This window comes from Siphateles boraxobius, unplaced genomic scaffold (genome assembly GCF_051911475.1).
Source record: "Siphateles boraxobius isolate OS27281-9 unplaced genomic scaffold, OSU_SipBor_1 276, whole genome shotgun sequence".
NCBI lineage: Eukaryota > Metazoa > Chordata > Actinopteri > Cypriniformes > Leuciscidae > Siphateles > Siphateles boraxobius.
Genome location: NW_027508894.1, coordinates 50,001 through 72,500, shown reverse-complemented (window position 1 = coordinate 72,500; position 22,500 = coordinate 50,001). Strand labels below are relative to the sequence as shown.

At 44.6% G+C, this 22,500-nt stretch overlaps 1 protein-coding gene across 1 annotated transcript in view; it reads right to left on the bottom strand.

Moving 5' to 3' along the window:
• LOC143753347 (cadherin EGF LAG seven-pass G-type receptor 2-like) overlaps nt 1-22,500 on the bottom strand; it is a 96,781-nt gene that overhangs the window by 55,615 nt on the left and 18,666 nt on the right. Inside the window, exons 2-3 of the mRNA XM_077245669.1 lie at nt 21,646-22,311; nt 6,227-6,449 (exon numbers count right to left, since the gene is read on the bottom strand). Coding sequence (XP_077101784.1) covers nt 6,227-6,449; nt 21,646-22,311 — 889 coding nt within the window. The remainder of the gene's footprint in view (nt 1-6,226; nt 6,450-21,645; nt 22,312-22,500) is intronic.

The following is a 22,500-nucleotide window of genomic DNA, read 5'->3' as shown; positions in this document are numbered from 1 at the left end:
CCTTTCAACTTTCAAAACATTAAAAACTAGAAGTAAAATCTTTATTTTAGTAGTCAATAAAGAGAGATTAAATGCATACAAATGTTTGTTTTATTTAATATTTAATTATTGGTCAAATATGGATGAATCCAACCATTGGGTTAAAATTTTTAATTAAAAAATGTAACCCAATGGCTGGGTTTGTCCATATTTGACCCAAATTTGGGCTGTAACAACCCTGCACTTTTTAGACAATAGTGTTACTTATTTGAAAAGTAAGTTAGATATTTTGTCGTCAATTTCAAAAGTAATGGATTACTTTACTAGTTACTTGAAAAAGTAATCTGATTACATAACTCATGTTACTTGTAATGTGTTTCCCCAACACTGGACGCCAGCGTGTTCATTCTGGATGTTTCTGGAGAGTTCTGAGTCCTGGAAACTCACAGTATGACCCTTTAAACCCCTTTAGCGCTGAGCAACCCACGTGAAAAAGCCCTCATCAGTCCCGAACATCTCAAAGCTAAACACACACTCTATACACTCGCACTGACAGCGCATTCATCAGAAGACAAGAGTGAGGGACCGAGAGGAAGAAAAGCATCTGTTCCCCATTGGGAGACTGACGGATCAACACGACCTGATGTTCCCGGATCAAAATATTCCGGACAAATAGCGCTGAATAACGTTTATATAACGCTATGCTGAGCAAACATCCTTCATTAACCGCTGACTAATGAACAAACACGGCTGACGGCTTCATCGGTGGAACAACACGATTAACTCTAGTCACGTTCCTTTATACAGCGCTTTAACAATATGGACTGTTTGAAAGCAGCTTTACAGTGATAATAGGAAATCAAAGTAACAGATTGTTTGGGCTTTACAGCAGATCTAGAATAAAGTTATTATCCAGATGAAGTTAGTTTTGATTGATTCACTTCCGTTGTAAAGATCATTAGTTATTAACTTAGCGGCCACTAACACGACACCGCTCTAACACAACACCGCTCTAACACGACACCACTCTGACACAACACCGCTCTAACACGACACCACTCTGACACAACACCACTCTGACACAACACCGCTCTAACACGACACCACTCTAACACAACACCGCTCTAACACAACACCGCTCTAACACAACACCGCTCTAACACGACACCACTCTGACACAACACCGCTCTAACACGACACCACTCTAACACAACACCGCTCTAACACAACACCGCTCTAACACAACACCGCTCTAACACGACACCACTCTGACACAACACCGCTCTAACACAACACCACTCTGACACAACACCGCTCTAACACAACACCGCTCTAACACGACACCGCTCTAACACCGCTCTGACACGACACCGCTCTAACACGACTCCGCTCTGACACGACACCGCTCTAACACAACACCGCTCTAACACGACACCGCTCTAACACAACACCGCTCTAACACGACACCGCTCTAACACGACACCACTCTGACACAACACCGCTCTAACACGACACCACTCTGACACAACACCGCTCTAACACGACACCACTCTGACACAACACCGCTCTAACACAACACCGCTCTAACACGACACCACTCTGACACAACACCGCTCTAACACGACACCGCTCTAACACGACACCACTCTGACACAACACCGCTCTAACACGACACCGCTCTAACACGACACCACTCTGACACAACACCGCTCTAACACGACACCACTCTGACACAACACCGCTCTAACACGACACCACTCTGACACAACACCGCTCTAACACGACACCACTCTGACACAACACCGCTCTAACACGACACCACTCTGACACAACACCGCTCTAACACGACACCCCTCTGACACAACACCGCTCTAACACGACACCGCTCTAACACGACACCACTCTAACACGACACCACTCTGACACAACACCGCTCTAACACGACACCGCTCTAACACGACACCACTCTGACACAACACCGCTCTAACACGACACCACTCTGACACAACACCGCTCTAACACGACACCACTCTGACACAACACCGCTCTAACACGACACCGCTCTGACACAACACCGCTCTAACACGACACCGCTCTAACACGACACCACTCTGACACAACACCGCTCTGACACAACACCGCTCTAACACGACACCACTCTGACACAACACCGCTCTAACACAACACCGCTCTAACATGACACCACTCTGACACGACACCGCTCTAACACGACACCGCTCTGACACGACACCGCTCTAACACGACACCACTCTGACACAACACCGCTCTAACACGACACCGCTCTGACACAACACCGCTCTAACACGACACAGCTCTAACACGACACCACTCTGACACAACACCGCTCTAACACCGCTCTAACACGACACCACTCTGACACAACACCGCTCTAACACCGCTCTAACACCGCTCTGACACAACACCGCTCTGACACGACACCGCTCTAACACGACACCACTCTGACACAACACCGCTCTAACACGACACCGCTCTGACACAACACCGCTCTAACACGACACCGCTCTAACACGACACCGCTCTGACACAACACCGCTCTAACACCGTTCTGACACAACACCGCTCTAACACCGTTCTGACACAACACCGCTCTAACACCGTTCTGACACAACACCGCTCTAACACCGTTCTGACACAACACCGCTCTAACACGACACCGCTCTAACACCGTTCTGACACAACACCGCTCTAACACGACACCGCTCTGACACAACACCGCTCTAACACCGTTCTGACACAACACCGCTCTAACACAACACCGCTCTGACACAACACCGCTCTGACACAACACTGCTCTAACACGACACCACTCTGACACAACACCGCTCTAACACGACACCGCTCTAACACCGCTCTAACACAACACCGCTCTAACACACCTCTGACACAACACCGCTCTAACACAACACCGCTCTGACACAACACCGCTCTAACACAACACCGCTCTAACACAACACCGCTCTGACACAACACCGCTCTAACACCGCTCTGACACAACACCGCTCTAACACGACACCGCTCTGACACAACACCGCTCTAACACGACACCGCTCTAACACGACACCGCTCTGACACAACACCGGTCTAACACGACACCGCTCTAACAGGACACCGCTCTAACACGACACCGCTCTGACACAACACCGCTCTAACACAACACCGCTCTAACAGGACACCGCTCTAACAGGACACCGCTCTAACACGACACCGCTCTAACACGACACCGCTCTAACACGACCCCGCTCTAACACGACACCGCTCTAACACCGCTCTGACACAACACCGCTCTAACACGACACCACTCTGACACAACACCGCTCTAACACCGCTCTGACACGACACCGCTCTAACACGACACCGCTCTAACACGACACCGCTTTAACAAGACAGCGCTCTGACACGACAGCGCTCTAACACGACACCGCTCTAACACGTCACCGCTCTGACACGACACCGCTCTAACACGACACCGCTCTAACACGACACCGCTCTGACACGACAGCGCTCTAACACGACAGCGCTCTAACACGACACCGCTCTGATACGACACCGCTCTGACACGACACCGCTCTGACACGACACCGCTCTGACACGACACCGCTCTGACACGACACCGCTCTGACACGACACCGCTCTGACACGACACCGCTCTAACACGACACCACTCTGACACAACACCGCTCTAACACTGCTCTGACACGACACCGCTCTAACACGACACCACTCTGACACAACACCGCTCTAACACCGCTCTGACACGACACCGCTCTAACACGACTCCGCTCTGACACGACACCGCTCTAACACTGCTCTGACACGACACCGCTCTAACACGACACCGCTCTGACACGACACCGCTCTGACACGACACCGCTCTGACACGACACCGCTCTGACACGACACCGCTCTGACACGACACCGCTCTGACACGACACCGCTCTGACACGACACCGCTCTGATACGACACCGCTCTGACACGACACCGCTCTGACACGACACCGCTCTAACACGACACCGCTCTGACACGACACCGCTCTGACACGACACCGCTCTGACACGACACCGCTCTGACACGACACCGCTCTGACACGACACCGGTCTAACACGACACCGCTCTAACACGACACCGCTCTAACACGACACCACTCTGACACGACACCGCTCTAACACGACACCGCTCTAACACGACACCACTCTGACACAACACCGCTCTAACACGACACCACTCTGACACAACACCGCTCTAACACCGCTCTGACACGACACCGCTCTAACACGACTCCGCTCTGACACGACACCGCTCTAACACTGCTCTGACACGACACCGCTCTGACACGACACCGCTCTAACACGACACCGCTCTAACACGACACCGCTCTAACACGACACCGTTCTAACACGACACCACTCTGACACAACACCGCTCTAACACGACACCACTCTGACACAACACCGCTCTGACACGACACCGCTCTAACACGACACCGCTCTAACACGACACCGTTCTAACACGACACCGCTCTAACACGACACCACTCTGACACAACACCGCTCTAACACGACACCACTCTGACACAACACCGCTCTAACACGACACCACTCTGACACAACACCGCTCTAACACCGCTCTGACACGACACCGCTCTAACACGACTCCGCTCTGACACGACACCGCTCTAACACTGCTCTGACACGACACCGCTCTGACACGACACCGCTCTGACACGACACCGCTCTAACACGACACCGCTCTAACACGACACCGCTCTAACACGACACCGCTCTGACACGACACCGCTCTGACACGACACCGCTCTGACACGACACCGCTCTAACACGACTCCGCTCTGACACGACACCGCTCTGACACGACACCGCTCTAACACGACACCGCTCTAACACGACACCGCTCTGACACGACACCGCTCTAACACGACTCCGCTCTGACACGACACCGCTCTGACACGACACCGCTCTAACACGACACCACTCTGACACAACACCGCTCTAACACGACACCACTCTGACACAACACCGCTCTAACACGACACCACTCTGACACAACACCGCTCTAACACCGCTCTGACACGACACCGCTCTAACACGACTCTGCTCTGACACGACACCGCTCTAACACTGCTCTGACACGACACCGCTCTGACACGACACCGCTCTAACACGACACCGCTCTAACACGACACCGCTCTAACACGACACCGTTCTAACACGACACCGCTCTGACACGACACCGCTCTGACACGACACCGCTCTGACACGACACCGCTCTGACACGACACCGCTCTAACACGACTCCGCTCTGACACGACACCGCTCTGACACGACACCGCTCTAACACGACACCGCTCTAACACGACACCGCTCTGACACGACACCGCTCTAACACGACTCCGCTCTGACACGACACCGCTCTGACACGACACCGCTCTAACACTGCTCTGACACGACACCGCTCTGACACGACACCGCTCTAACACGACACCGTTCTAACACGACACCGCTCTAACACGACACCGCTCTAACACTGCTCTGACACGACACCGCTCTGACACGACACCGCTCTGACACGACTCCGCTCTGACACGACACCGCTCTAACACTGCTCTGACACGACACCGCTCTGACACGACACCGCTCTAACACGACACCGTTCTAACACGACACCGCTCTAACACGACACCGTTCTTACACGACACCGCTCTAACACGACACCGCTCTAACACGACACCGTTCTAACACGACACCGCTCTAACACGACTCCGCTCTGACACGACACCGCTCTAACACTGCTCTGACACGACACCGCTCTGACACGACACCGCTCTAACACGACACCGTTCTAACACGACACCGCTCTAACACGACACCGTTCTTACACGACACCGCTCTAACACGACACCGCTCTAACACGACACCGTTCTAACACGACACCGCTCTAACACGACACCGCTCTAACACGACACCGCTCTAACACGACACCGCTCTAACACGACACCGTTCTAACACGACACCGCTCTAACACGACACCGCTCTAACACGACAGCGCTCTAACACGACACCGCTCTAACACGACAGCGCTCTAACACGACACCGTTCTAACACGACAAATCTTTTCAAAGTAACTTTCCCCAGCATAGGTTGCGATAGCTTGAACTTTCCCCAGCACAGGTTGCGATAGCTTGATACTCACGCGAGCGAGAGTGTGAAGTGGAAGCGCTGGCGAAGGCCCTTGAATGTGAGGAAGGTCTGCGGTGGGAAGTTCCTGGCGCTCATGAGGCAGAAGGGCTTCTCAAACCCGCCGCTCGGACACTCGCACCTGAAGCCGCCCACCAGCAGGTTGAGACACGTCCCACCGTTCTTACACACACCGTCAGCGCAGCGGCCCGAGCGCGAGGAGATCTCACACCGCTCACCTGCGGACACACACGAAGACTTCAGGTTAGCCACAAACACACTTCTGTCAGGAACACTATCCTCAAATACGACTAACAATTAGCATACAGTTTGGATTGGCGGTCTGGTTCAGTTCTGGGCAGCCTAGCATAGATAAGAGCAGCGATAACCCTTCTTAGGGTTAAAACAACACAACCAACATGAATGTATGCAGATATCATTAATTCAAGATTTTAAAGTGCAACATAATTCAAGAATTTATTCTGATTTTAGGGGAATCAGAACGCCGAATCCTGACTGAGACAGGAGGAGCTGGGGAGGGAGGAGGGTAATCAGCGCCTGAGAAACGCGACAGCTGCTGATAATACTGAAGAGCTTATATATGTATACAGTGATAGAGTCGTATTCCTATTGGTTTCTGATTCGTATTCTCGATTTGATTCCGATTCGATTTGATTCCGATTCTCGATTTGATTTCGATTCCAATTCTCATTTTGATTCCGATTCTGGATTTGATTCCGATTCTCGATGCGATTCTCGATTTGATTCCGTTTCGATTCGGTTCCGATTCTCGATTTGATTCCGATTCGATTCGATTCAGGTTCTGGATTTGATTCTGATTCGAATTCTCGATTTGATTCCGATTCCATTTGATTCCGATTCTCGGTTTGATTCCGTTTCGATTCGGTTCCAATTCTCGATTTGATTCCGATTCGATTCGGTTCCGATTCTCGATTCGGTTCCGATTCTCGATTTGATTACAATTCTTGATTCGATTCCGATACTCGATTTGATTCTGATTCGATTCAATATGATTCTTGATTCGATTCCAATTCTTGATTCAATTCCGATTCCAATTCTTGATTCGATTCCAATTCGATTTTGATTCTAAATTCGATTTTGATTCTAAATTTGATTTTCGACCCAATGAATATAGATTTAATACAAATCCCATATTTACAACAAATCCCATATTTATAACAAATCCCATATTTATAAAAAAAAGTTTTTATATTTATAACATATGATACAGTTAAGCAACATCACAGGACCAAGAGTGCAGAATACCATCACGATTGAAAATGTGACACTGATTTCATATGACAGTTCAATAAACAAGTAATTAATATTAAGTCACTTACATTGTAGACGAAATAATGACTGTTTTTGTTCTATTTTAGCAGGTAAACTGGTTACTTTGGACTGGTTACGCTTCATTGAAGAATAAATTTTGTCTTGGATGTTTTTCCTGAATCGGACCCAAGAGTCACTGGTCATCATCCAGTCCAAGTAACAAAAGATCATTGGGTGAGAAATGTTTGAGTTCAAATTGAGATCTTGAGAAAATCTGAGCTCAGTTTGAGACGTTGGCTATGTCAACATGCAACCAAATAATCCGTTAGTAATGGGACTGACGGAACCGAAAAGCATTCATGTAAAAGACCTTAATCGATCCGGTTGATCTCGATCTGATCTCCATTTCATCTCATAACTGTCTAAGAGAAACAATCGAGATGCTATAGAGGTTTAATGATATCAATTTCTTCATTTTCTCATGAGAAACATCAAGATACTTCACCAAAATTCTCAATTTGTTCTCACTACATTTATTAGATACATACATTATTAGTATGTAGTCTCTTTTTTTCAGTAGAAACATCAAGATACTTCAGCAAAATTCTCAATTTGATCTCGATTTGATCTCATTACTGTAAAAGATTCTCTCATTCTAGGGATCCATATCATAACATTACATTAATTCAAGATACACTACTATAAAACAATCAATTTGATCTCACTGTCTTTCGAGGAACAATTGATTTTCCTTCTTATGGATGGAGGTAAAAATACAGAGATGTGCAGAGATTGAAGATGTGTGTGTGTGTGTGTGTGTGTGTGTGTGTGTGTGTGTGTGTGTGTGTGTGTGTGTGTGTGTGTGTGTGTGTGTGTGTGTGTGTGTGTGTGTGTGTGTGTGTGTGTGTGTTGTGAAAGACAAAGACGACACTGTTTGACACACAAAAGACGATTGGTCACGCTCATCATAACGGAAACATTAGTGTGTGTGCCAGTCGCTGCCATCTTCCCGTTCACACACACATTTCCTCAGTTTGTGATGAAATATTGATGCGGTGTGTGTCGGATTCTCTGGGTCTTTGATGGGAAACGAGGTCAAAGCTTTAAACACAGGCTTCACATCAAAGAGCTCATGCATATTCACACACACACATACACACACACACACATTCGACGTGATCCTCGGAGCAGTGCGGTGTGAACCTGATGCACACGATCACGGTCAGTTCAGGGTCAGCGTCGTTAAACTCGAGTTTACACTCATTAGGATCTGAGTAATGACCTGATGCTCTCTGTTACAAGCTCAGCTGACTTTCTGTTAAAGTCAAACTACTCACAGCGAGTGTGAAGAACGACTGAACGTTCATCTGAGATGTGAAATACTGCATAGAACATACTGGATTCAAACGAATCATTTCAGCTGTTCGTTTAAAGTGATTCACTAAAATGAATCGTTTTGAATGATGGATGTTCTATGTGTGATTATTGTCTCGCTTGCTCAATGCATTATAATACACTCGCACTTACAGGAGAAACATTATCACTCATTAATATCACAAACTGAAGCTCATCATCACATCAGTTCAGTGTGTTCAGTGTCTACAGAGATCACATCAATAATTAACACAGCTTTTACTCCACACACTCTCTCTCTCTGTGTCTCTCGCTCTCAGTGGTGGAAAGTAACTAATTACAAATACTTTCGTTACAGTACTTGAGTATATTTTTCGTTTATTTTTACTTTCTTTAGTATAATTAAATTGTGGTTCTTTTACTCTTACTTGAGTAGAATAAAAAGAAAGTATTCAACTTCGCTACATTTATCTTTCAAATAAATAAAAAAAGTACAAAGTACTTTGACAAAGTTGCCGACGGAGCAACAGGGCAAGCTGACATTTGACAGACACTTTTCAAACTACTGCGATGGAGCCCTGCGCTTCAGCCAATAACAGACAGATCTGGAGCGCTTCGACCAATAACAGACAGATCTGGAGCGCTTCGACCAATAACAGACAGTTCTGGAGCGCTTCGACCAATAACAGACAGATCTGGAGCGCTTCGACCAATAACAGACAGATCTGGAGCGCTTCGACCAATAACAGACAGATCTGGAGCGCTTCGACCAATAACAGACAGATCTGGAGCGCTTCAGCCAATAACAGACAGGTCTGGAGCGCTTCGGCCAATAACAGACAGATCTGGAGCGCTTCGGCCAATAACAGACAGGTCTGGAGCGCTTCTGCCAATAACAGACAGATCTGGAGCGCTTCGGCCAATAACAGACAGATCTGGAGCGCTTCGGCCAATAACAGACAGATCTGGAGCGCTTCGGCCAATAACAGACAGATCTGGAGCGCTTCAGCCAATAACAGACAGGTCTGGAGCGCTTCGGCCAATAACAGACAGATCTGGAGCGCTTCAGCCAATAACAGACAGATCTGGAGCGCTTCGGCCAATAACAGACATGTCTGGAGCGCTTCTGCCAATAACAGACAGATCTGGAGCGCTTCGGCCAATAACAGACAGATCTGGAGTGCTTCGGCCAATAACAGACAGGTCTGGAGCGCTTCTGCCAATAACAGACAGGTCTGGAGCGCTTCTGCCAATAACAGACAGATCTGGAGCGCTTCGGCCAATAACAGACAGATCTGGAGCGCTTCGGCCAATAACAGACAGATCTGGAGCGCTTCGGCCAATAACAGACAGATCTGGAGCGCTTCGGCCAATAACAGACAGGTCTGGAGCGCTTCGGCCAATAACAGACAGATCTGGAGCGCTTCAGCCAATAACAGACAGATCTGGAGCGCTTCGGCCAATAACAGACAGATCTGGAGCGCTTCGGCCAATAACAGACAGATCTGGAGCGCTTCGGCCAATAACAGACAGATCTGGAGCGCTTCAGCCAATAACAGACAGATCTGGAGCGCTTCGGCCAATAACAGACAGGTCTGGAGCGCTTCAGCCAATAACAGACAGATCTGGAGCGCTTCGGCCAATAACAGACAGATCTGGAGCGCTTCAGCCAATAACAGACAGATCTGGAGCGCTTCGGCCAATAACAGACAGGTCTGGAGCGCTTCGGCCAAGAACAGACAGATCTGGAGCGCTTCAGCCAATAACAGACAGATCTGGAGCGCTTCGGCCAATAACAGACAGATCTGGAGCGCTTCGGCCAATAACAGACAGGTCTGGAGCGCTTCAGCCAATAACAGACAGATCTGGAGCGCTTCGGCCAATAACAGACAGATCTGGAGCGCTTCGGCCAATAACAGACAGGTCTGGAGCGCTTCAGCCAATTACAGACAGATCTGGAGCGCTTCGGCCAATAACAGACAGGTCTGGAGCGCTTCGGCCAATAACAGACAGGTCTGGAGCGCTACGGCCAATAACAGACAGATCTGGAGCGCTTCAGCCAATAACAGACAGATCTGGAGCGCTTCGGCCAATAACAGACAGATCTGGAGCGCTTCGGCCAATAACAGACAGATCTGGAGCGCTTCAGCCAATAACAGTCAGATCTGGAGCGCTTCAGCCAATAACAGACAGATCTGGAGCGCTTCAGCCAATAACAGACAGATCTGGAGCGCTTCAGCCAATAACAGACGGATCTGGATCGCTACAGCCAATAACAGACAGATCTGGAGCGCTTCAGCCAATAACAGACAGATCTGGAGCGCTTCGGCCAATAACAGACAGATCTGGAGCGCTTCGGCCAATAACAGACAGATCTGGAGCGCTTCGGCCAATAACAGACAGATCTGGAGCGCTTCGGCCAATAACAGACAGATCTGGAGCGCTTCGGCCAATAACAGATAGATCTGGAGCGCTTCAGCCAATAACAGACAGATCTGGAGCGCTTCGGCCAATAACAGATAGATCTGGAGCGCTTCAGCCAATAACAGACAGATCTGGAGCGCTTCGACCAATAACAGACAGATCTGGAGCGCTTCAGCCAATAACATACAGATCTGGAGCGCTTCAGCCAATAACAGACAGATCTGGAGCGCTTCGACCAATAACAGACAGGTCTGGAGCGCTTCGGCCAATAACAGACAGATCTGGAGCGCTTCGGCCAATAACAGACAGATCTGGAGCGCTTCGGCCAATAACAGACAGATCTGGAGCGCTTCGGCCAATAACAGACAGATCTGGAGCGCTTCAGCCAATAACAGACAGATCTGGAGCGCTTCAGCCAATAACAGACAGATCTGGAGCACTTCGGCCAATAACAGACAGATCTGGAGCGCTTCGACCAATAACAGACAGATCTGGAGCGCTTCAGCCAATAACATACAGATCTGGAGCGCTTCAGCCAATAACAGACAGATCTGGAGCGCTTCGACCAATAACAGACAGGTCTGGAGCGCTTCGGCCAATAACAGACAGATCTGGAGCGCTTCGGCCAATAACAGACAGATCTGGAGCGCTTCGGCCAATAACAGACAGATCTGGAGCGCTTCAGCCAATAACAGACAGATCTGGAGCGCTTCAGCCAATAACAGACAGATCTGGAGCGCTTCAGCCAATAACAGACAGATCTGGAGCACTTCGGCCAATAACAGACAGATCTGGAGCGCTTCAGCCAATAACAGACAGATCTGGAGCGCTTCAGCCAATAACAGACAGATCTGGAGCGCTTCGGCCAATAACAGACAGATCTGGAGCGCTTCGACCAATAACAGACAGATCTGGAGCGCTTCAGCCAATAACAGACAGATCTGGAGCGCTTCGGCCAATAACAGACAGATCTGGAGCGCTTCAGCCAATAACAGACAGGTCTGACTCAGGTGCAAAACCAATCAAAAGTTCGGCTGGGGGGCGGGGCACTCGTGTTTTGAATCAGTATCGCTTACGTTTCAATTCAGTGAATATGCTCATATTCTGATTTTAAATTTTAATTATTGCAACTCCTGAAATGGGTCATCCCATTGATAATACCAGAGCACTGAGCAGTTGAAGTAAATGAAAAACTCGGCTCATAACATGGACGCAGTTATTGCACTGACGGAGCAAGTACAATGTAAGTGTCTAAAATACATCCACACACAGTTCAATTAAATGGTAAATCTCGCCCTCTTAAACAACATAGTTAAACGAAATATACGAAGCAAACTTTGTACAAAGCTGAAAAAACAGTGAAATAAGATCACAATATTTATCTGTCATTCAGATGAACGTAAAAGTGTAGTTCGTTACTATAGCAACAGTGGAGCCCGAAAGTGGTAGAACGAAAAAAAAGGAGAATTTAATGTAACATGTACACCACTTAATGTTTTTTTTTACTGGAACTTTTTTATTCATACTGTTGTAAATCTCTCTTTTTTTATGGGACCTCTCACTTTTTCTTCTTTGCTTTCAATTATGAAATTTAACTGAAACGTGAAATGATCTTACCTGGACTTACTTTTCAAAATCACAATACATGAAATACAATGAAATTTGTTTCATGTTGCTTCTTAACACAGAGTATGTATTATTTTATTACATTCTATGATACAAGATATGTTGATTAACATTGCTATAAAGGGATAGTTCAGCCAAAAATGTAATTTACCCCATGATTTACTCGCCTCAAGTCCTTCTAGGTGTACATGACATTCTTATTTCAGACGAATACAATCACAGTTATATTCACAAATGTCCTGGCTCTTCAAAGCTTTATAACGGGAGTAAATGGCTGGAAAAAATTTGGAAAAAAACTAATTACAAATTACAAATTGCACGGCTCCAGTGGGTTACTAAAGGCCTTCGGAAGCGAAGCCCTGGGTTTTTGTAAGAAACATACCCATATTTATTACTTTATAATCTAAAATAACTTGCTTCCGCCAGACGACCGTACGCATACTACGCAATTCGACTTGCGCCACACGAGTAAAAGTGGAGCGCTTTTATCACGGATGGATGCACTTTCTTGGGCTTCAAATGTTCTCCAGTCATTCACTACATTATAAAGCTTGGAAGAGCCAGGACATGTTTAATATAACTGTGATTGTGTTCGTCTGAGAGAAGAGTGTCACACACACCTAGGATGAGTTGAGGGAGAGTAAATCATGGGCTAATGTTCATTTTTGGGTGAACTATCTCTTTAAATACATACATCATTCTCATGATAATACCTGATATAGATGAATACAGATATATTATCGCTATCATGTGTTTGTCTTTATGTTTCAGTCAAAACGTCCCTATTTGCATATTATTATAAAAGGCATTTCCTTTATATAGTTTAATACTTCTGTGAATCTCACTTGTGGACTTTCTGCGTGAGGGATGAATCAGTACTGGGCTTCCAGTATGAAAGAAACCGATGATGTGTGTGTTTAGCGCTCAATATCGATATCATCTCCCCATTTTGGGTAAAAATAGAAAAATAATACTAAAGTACTTTGTAGTACTTGACTAGTTTGAAAGCAAATACTTATTTACTCTTACTTGAGTCATATTATTTTTCAGTACTTCTACTTGTACTCCACCACTGCTCTCTCTCTCTCTCTCTCTCTCTGTCTCTCTCTCTCTCTGTCTCTCTCTCTCTCTCTCTCTCTCTCTCTGTGTCTCTCTCTCTCTGTGTCTCTCTCTCTCTCTCTCTCTCTCTCTCTCTCTGTGTCTCTCTCTCTCTGTGTCTCTCTCTCTCTCTCTCTCTCTCTCTCTCTCTCTCTCTCTCTCTCTCTCTCTCTGTGTCTCTCTCTGTCTCTCTCTCACTCTCTCTCTCTGTGTCTCTCTCTGTCTCTCTCTCACTCTCTCTCTCTGTCCCTCTCTCTCTGTGTCTCTCTCTCTCTCTCTCTCTCTCTCTCTCTCTCTCTCTCTCTCTGTGTCTCTCTCTGTCTCTCTCTGTCTCTCTCTCACTCTCTCTCTCTGTCCCTCTCTCTCTGTGTCTCTCTCTCACTCTCTCTCTCTCTCTGTGTCTCTCTCTGTCTCTCTCTCACTCTCTCTCTCTCTATCTCTCTCTGTCTCTCTCTCTCTCTGTCTCTCTCTCACTCTCTCTCGCTCTCTCTCTCTCCTCTCTCTCTCTTTCTCTCTCTCTGTCTCTCTATGTGTCTCTCTCTGTCTCTCTCTCTCTCTCTCTGTGTCTCTCTCTCTCTCTCTCTCTCTCTCTGTCTCTCTCTGTGTCTCTCTCTGTCTCTCTCTCTCTGTCTCTCTCTGTCTGTGTCTCTCTCTCTCTCTCTCTCTCTCTCTCTCTCTCTCTGTGTCTCTCTCTCTCTGTGTCTCTCTCTCTCTCTCTCTCTCTCTCTCTCTCTCTCTCTCTCTCTGTGTCTCTCTCTGTCTCTCTCTCACTCTCTCTCTCTGTGTCTCTCTCTGTCTCTCTCTCACTCTCTCTCTCTGTCCCTCTCTCTCTGTGTCTCTCTCTCTCTCTCTCTCTCTCTCTCTCTCTCTCTCTCTCTCTCTCTCTCTCTCTGTGTCTCTCTCTGTCTCTCTCTGTCTCTCTCTCACTCTCTCTCTCTGTCCCTCTCTCTCTGTGTCTCTCTCTCACTCTCTCTCTCTCTCTGTGTCTCTCTCTGTCTCTCTCTCACTCTCTCTCTCTCTATCTCTCTCTGTCTCTCTCTCTCTCTGTCTCTCTCTCACTCTCTCTCGCTCTCTCTCTCTCCTCTCTCTCTCTTTCTCTCTCTCTGTCTCTCTATGTGTCTCTCTCTGTCTCTCTCTCTCTCTCTCTGTGTCTCTCTCTCTCTCTCTCTCTCTCTGTCTCTCTCTGTGTCTCTCTCTGTCTCTCTCTCTCTGTCTCTCTCTGTCTCTCTCTGTGTCTCTCTCTGTCTCTCTCTCTCTCTCTCTCTCTCTCTCTCTCTGTGTCTCTCTCACTCTGTGTGTCTCTCTCTGTGTCTCTCTCTCTCAAATTTCTAATTCAAATTTCAAATTAGCTTTATTAGCATGACTGTGTAACACAATGTTACCAAAGCATCAACATATTATATATATAAATAATAAAACAAACAAACAAACAAACAAATAAAATATGTAACATTGTAAATAGATAGATAAATAAAAATAATCTATCTTAATAGATGAATAAATACAGAATAAATACAGTGGGTCACTCCAGAGAATTAGCGGTCTCTGGCGTTATGTATAGCTGGCACATATTTAGCCGCTAGTGCAGCTGTACTATCATCTTCTCCGAGTAAGAAGGACATTTTTTCAGTGTCACACAGTTCTCTCTCACAGTATAAATGATTAATCTTATCAAAATGAACAGATCTCACGAGAGATGAGATGAGTATGACCAACACACTGCTCACAAACATGTTAAATAACACTCAGTATTGAACATACACACACACTCAGAGAAGGAGCAGCTGGCAGGACAGCAGGAGCGAGAAAACGAGAGAGAGTGAGAGAGAGAGAGATAGAGGGAGAGAGAGAGAGAGAGAGGGAGGGAGAGAGAGAGAGAGAGAGAGAGCGCAAGATAGAGTGTGTGAGAGAGAGAGAGAGAGACACACAGAGTGCTGATAACACACACACTTCATTCCTCAACAAACACACACTGAGTTTGACGCTGAAGCTCCCACACACCTGAACACTCCCACACACACACTCAGCAGATCTTATGTAATAATAACATGTGGGCAATCGTGTTTAAAGAGCAGTAAAACATACTTACATTTAGAGAACATCACAGTAACAGCGATGAGTTCCTACATCAGATCAGAGATGAATAGAATCAAACAAATTCATCTTTAGTCTCTCCAATTACATCTCTGACTGAACACAATCTGCTCACGCACAACTCTCATCATCTCATTTATATTTAAATGTATTCGTTTAACAGACACTTTATCCAAAGTGACTCAAAAACGAGTCACCAATAATTATCACCAATAATTGATCATGTGAGCAAGCCAGATCTGCACGCATCAGATCTCCTCTCACTTCATCTAATTCTTTCTTTTCTCTAAATGGTAAATGGTAAATGGACTGCATTTATATAGCGCTTTCACAGACCCAAAGGCCACCAAAGCGCTTTACATATTTGCCTCTCATTCACCCATTCACTCAGTCATTCATACACCGACGGCGGTGTCAGCCATGCAAGGCGCCACTCAGATCGTCGGGAGCAGCTGGGGTTAGGTGTCTTGCTCATGGACACCTCGACACTTGGTCAGGTGGAACCGGGGATAGAACCTATCATATAACATCTTCTCTGATCATAACATCTCTGATCATAACATCTCATCTGATCATAACCTCTTCTCTGATCATAACATCTCTGATCATAACATCTCTGATCATAACATCTCATCTGATCATAACCTCTTCTCTGATCATAACATCTCTGATCATAACATCTCTGATCATAACATCTCTGATCCTAACATCTCTGATCATAACATCATCTCTGATCACAACATCATCTCTGATCATAACATCTCTGATCATAACATCATCTCTAATCACAAAATCATCTGTGATCATAACATCTCTGATCATAACATATCTGATCACATCTCATCTGATCATAACATCTCTAATCACATCTCATATGATCATAACATCTCTAATCACATCTCATCTGATCATAACATCTCTAATCACATCTCATATGATCATAACATCTCTGATCATAACATCTCTAATCACATCTCATCTGATCATAACATCTCTAATCACATCTCATCTGATCATAACATCTCTAATCACATCTCATTTGATCATATCATCTCTAATCATATCATCTCTAATCACATCTCATCTGATCATAACATCTCTAATCACATCTCATATGATCATAACATCTCTAATCACATCTCATCTGATCATAACATCTCTAATCACATCTCATCTGATCATAACATCTCTGATCATAACATCTCTAATCCGACTCATCTGATCATAACATCTCTGATCATAACATCTCTGATCATAACATCTCTAATCACATTTCATCTGATCATAACATCTCTAATCACATCTCATCTGATCATAACATCTCTAATCACATCTCATCTGATCATAACATCTCTAATCACATCTCATCTGATCATAACATCTCTGATCATAACATCTCTGATCATAACATCTCTAATCACATCTCATCATAACATCATCTGTGATCATAACATCATCTGTGATCATAACCATCTCTGATCATAATATCTCTGATCATAATATCTGATCATAACATCTCTGATCGTAACATCTCTTATCATAACATCATCTCTGATCACAACATCTCTGATCATAACATCTCTGATCATAACATCTCTGATCATAACATCTCTGATCATAAAATCTCTGATCATAACATCTCTGTCATAACATCATCTCTGATCATAACATCATCTCTCATCATAACATCTCATCTGATCATAACATCTCTGATCATAACATCATCTCTGATCATAATAGCTCTGATCATAATATCTGATCATAACATCTCTGATCATAACATCATCTCTGATCATAACATCATCTCTGATCATAATATCTGATCATAACATCTCTGATCGTAACATCTCTTATCATAACATCATCTCTGATCACAACATCTCTATCATAACATCTCTGATCATAACATCTCTGATCATAACATCATCTCTGATCATAATATCTCTGATCATAATATCAGATCATAACATCTCTGATCGTAACATCCCTTATCATAACATCATCTCTGATCACAACATCTCTGATCATAACATCTGTGATCATAACAGCATCTCTGATCATAACATCTTCTCTGATCATAACATCTTCTCTGATCATAACATCTCTGATCACAACAGCATCTCTGATCATAACATCTCTGATCACAACAGCATCTCTGATCATAATATCTTCTCTGATCATAACATCTTCTCTGATCACAACATCTCTGATCATAACATCTGTGATCATAACAGCATCTCTGATCATAACATCTGTGATCATAACAGCATCTCTGATCATAACATCTTCTCTGATCATAACATCTCTGATCACAACAGCATCTCTGATCATAACATCTCTGATCATAACATCTTCTCTGATCATAACATCTTCTCTGATCATAACATCTCTGATCATAACATCTCTGATCATAACATCTCTGATCACAACATCATCTCTGATCATAACATCTCTGATCATAACATCATCTGTTATCATAACATCTCTGATCATAACATCATCTCTGATCATAACATCTTCTCTGATCATAAAATCTCTGATCATAACATCTCTGATCACAACATCATCTCTGATAATAACATCATATCTGATCATAACATCTTCTCTGATCATAACATCATCTCTGATCACAACATCATCTCTAATCACAACATCTCTGATCATAACATCTCATCTGATCATAACATCTTCTCTGGTCATAACATCTGTGATCATAACATCTCTGATCATAACATCTAATCTGACCATAACATCTGTGATCATAACATCTCTAATCATAACATCTCTGATCTCAAGAGCATCTCTGATCATAACATCTCTGATCATAACATCTTCTCTGATCATAACATCTCTGATCATAACATCTCATCTGATCATAACCTCTTCTCTGATCATAACATCTTCTCTGATCATAACATCTCTGATCATAACATCTCATCTGATCATAACCTCTTCTCTGATCATAACATCTCTGATCATAACATCTCTGATCGTAACATCATCTCTGATCACAACATCATCTCTGATCATAACATCTCTGATCATAGCATCTCTGATCATAACATCATCTCTGATCACAACATCATCTCTGATCATAACATCTCTGATCATAACATCATCTCTAATCACAAAATCATCTGTGATCATAACATCTCATCTGATCATAACCTCTTCTCTGATCATAACATCTCTGATCATAACATCTCTGATCGTAACATCATCTCTGATCACAACATCATCTCTGATCATAACATCTCTGATCATAGCATCTCTGATCATAACATCATCTCTGATCACAACATCATCTCTGATCATAACATCTCTGATCATAGCATCTCTGATCATAACATCATCTCTGATCACAACATCATCTCTGATCATAACATCTCTGATCATAACATCATCTCTAATCACAAAATCATCTGTGATCATAACATCTCTGATCATAACATCATCTCTGATCACAACATCATCTCTGATCATAACATCTCTGATCATAACATCATCTGTGATCATAACATCTCTGATCATAACATCTCTGATCATAACATCATCTCTAATCACAACATCTCTGATCACAACATCTCTGATCATAACATCATCTCTGATCACAACATCTATGATCTCTGATCAAAACATCTCTGATCATAACATCTCATCTGATCATAACATCTTCTCTGATCATAAAATCTCTGATCATAACATCTCTGATCATAACATCTCATCTGATCATAACATCTCATCTGATCACATCTCTGATCATAACATCATCTCTAATCACAACATCATCTCTGATCATAACATCTCTGATCACAACATCATCTCTGATCATAACATCTCTGATCATAACATCTCTGATCATAAAATCTCTGATCATAACATCTCTGATCACAACATCTCTGATCATAACATCTCTGATCATAACATCTCTGATCATAAAATCTCTGATCATAACATCTCTGATCACAACATCTCTGATCATAACATCTCTGATCATAAAATCTCTGATTCTGATCACATCTCTGATCATAACGTCTCTGATTGGGATCACAACATCTGTGATCATAACATCTCTGATTCTGATCACAACATCTCTGATCATAACATCTCTGATTGGGATCACAACATCTGTGATCATAACATCTCTGATTCTGATCACAACATCTCTGATCATAACATCTCTGATCATAACATCTCATCTGATCATAACATCTCTGATCATAACATCTCATCTGATCATAACATCTCTGATCATAACACCTCTGATCATAACATCATCTCTGACCATAACATCTGTGATCATAACATCATCTCTGATCACAACATCTCATCCTATCATAACATCTCTGATCATTACATCTCATCTGATCATAACATCTCTGATCATAACACCTCTGATCATAACATCATGTCTGATCATAACATCATGTCTGATCATAACATCATGTCTGATCATAACATCATGTCTGATCTAGGGTTGGGCGATGTCTACCGATTTGGTATCAGACGATGTCTACAGTGAAACATCGCAATCGACGATGGTATCGGGAGGGGGGAGGGGTAACATTCTCATTTTCAACTAGATATTTTTTTGGGGGTGGGATCGCGATGCCGGCTAAACATCGTGATGTCTGTCAGCCCAACCCTAGTCTGATCACAACATCTCTAATCATAACATCTCATCTGATTATAACACCTCCGACCATAACATCATCTCTGATCATAATCATCTCTGATCACAACATCTCATCTGATCACACCGTCTCTGAACATAACATCATCTCTGATCATAACATCTCTGATCATAACATCATCTCTGATCATAACATATCTGATCATAACATCATCTCTGATCATAACATCTCTGATCATAACATTTCATCTGATTATTATGGATGATTCATTATAATAAATCATATCATTTGGATGATTCACCCTAATGAATTGGTTCATTTGGATGATTCACTAAAGGAATCGGTTCATTTGCATGGTTCACTTTGGATAGCATTTTAAAAAAGCTTTGTTTTCATTAATAAAAACACTGTCTCAGTGTGAACGGTTCGTTTGCATGGTTCACTAAAATGAATCGGTTTGTGAGTTGCTAAAATGTTAAAATGCTAAAAAGTTTTGCCACATGAGAAGTTTGTCTATGTATCATCTTTTTACACTGTATCATCTATATATCTTTTAATTCCTTTTAGAACTGTTTTAATTTTCATTGCTTTTATTTTGGGATCATTTTAATTCCTTTCTGTGTAAAGCACCTTGAATTGCGACAGTGTATGAATTATGCTATATAAATAAACTTGCCTTGCTTTGGTTCATTTGGATTATTCATTGTAATGAATCTGTTCATTTGGATGATTCACTATAATGAATCGGTTCATTTGAATGTTTCACTAGAATTGATCGGTTCATTTTGCATGGTTCACTTTGGAGAGCGTTTTTAAAAAGATTTGTTTTCATTAATAAAAACGCTGTCTCAGTGTGTGGACCAGGCCTGAGAGGTGTGTGTGTAAGTGTGTTAGTAGAGGCTCCGCCCCTCACCTGTGTAGTCATGGAGACACTCGCAGGTGAACCCGCCCTCGTGGCCGCGGCAGACGCCGTTAGCGCCGCATGGTTTAGCGTAGCACAGGTCGATCTCCGTCTCGCAGTAGTCGCCGGTGAACCCGATTGGACAGCGGCACCGCAGACCCGCGATCGGGTGGATCGGCCGGAACAAGATGGTGTCCGACGCGACGAACGGCGCCAGGCTGTCGAACTTCAGCACGGACACACACTTCATGTAGTTCTCGCACGGCTCGCGCAGACAGATGTTGTCGTCGAACGGGAGCACCTCCTGCGAGGAGATCTGGGCCAGTAGACTCCGGTTCAGATACAGGCGCTCCTGAAGCTCCTCCGAGCCGAAGAACTCGCCCAGCCGGGTCGCGACCCCGTGACCCCGCGACCCCTCGACCGGCAGGGCCACGGACAGGCTGACGTTCAGGATCCCGGCGTTGACGTCAGTGTCGTCCTGGATGTTGAACACCACCACGTCTTCACGGGATGCGGAGAGAACGCGGGCCACCCCCTCCAGGAACTGGGCCAATCGCAGCGAGAGGAAGCGCTCCTGGGACGTGTTGGCCAATCGCAGCGTGATGCTGTTGGAGAGCATCTCGTCGGTGATGACCGTGACCTGAAGCAGACACTGAGCCGACACTGAGTGAACACCGTCTGCAGAGACAGAGGAATCCACAATCAGAAGAATTATTCTACATCCAACACACTAAAAACAGCAGCCATGCTAAACTGAAGAAATTCAAAGAAAACTTTGATGGTTCACTTAAATGAATTGGTTAATTTGCATGGTTCGCTTAAATTAATATGTTTATTTCCATGGTTCACTTAAATGAATCGGTTCAT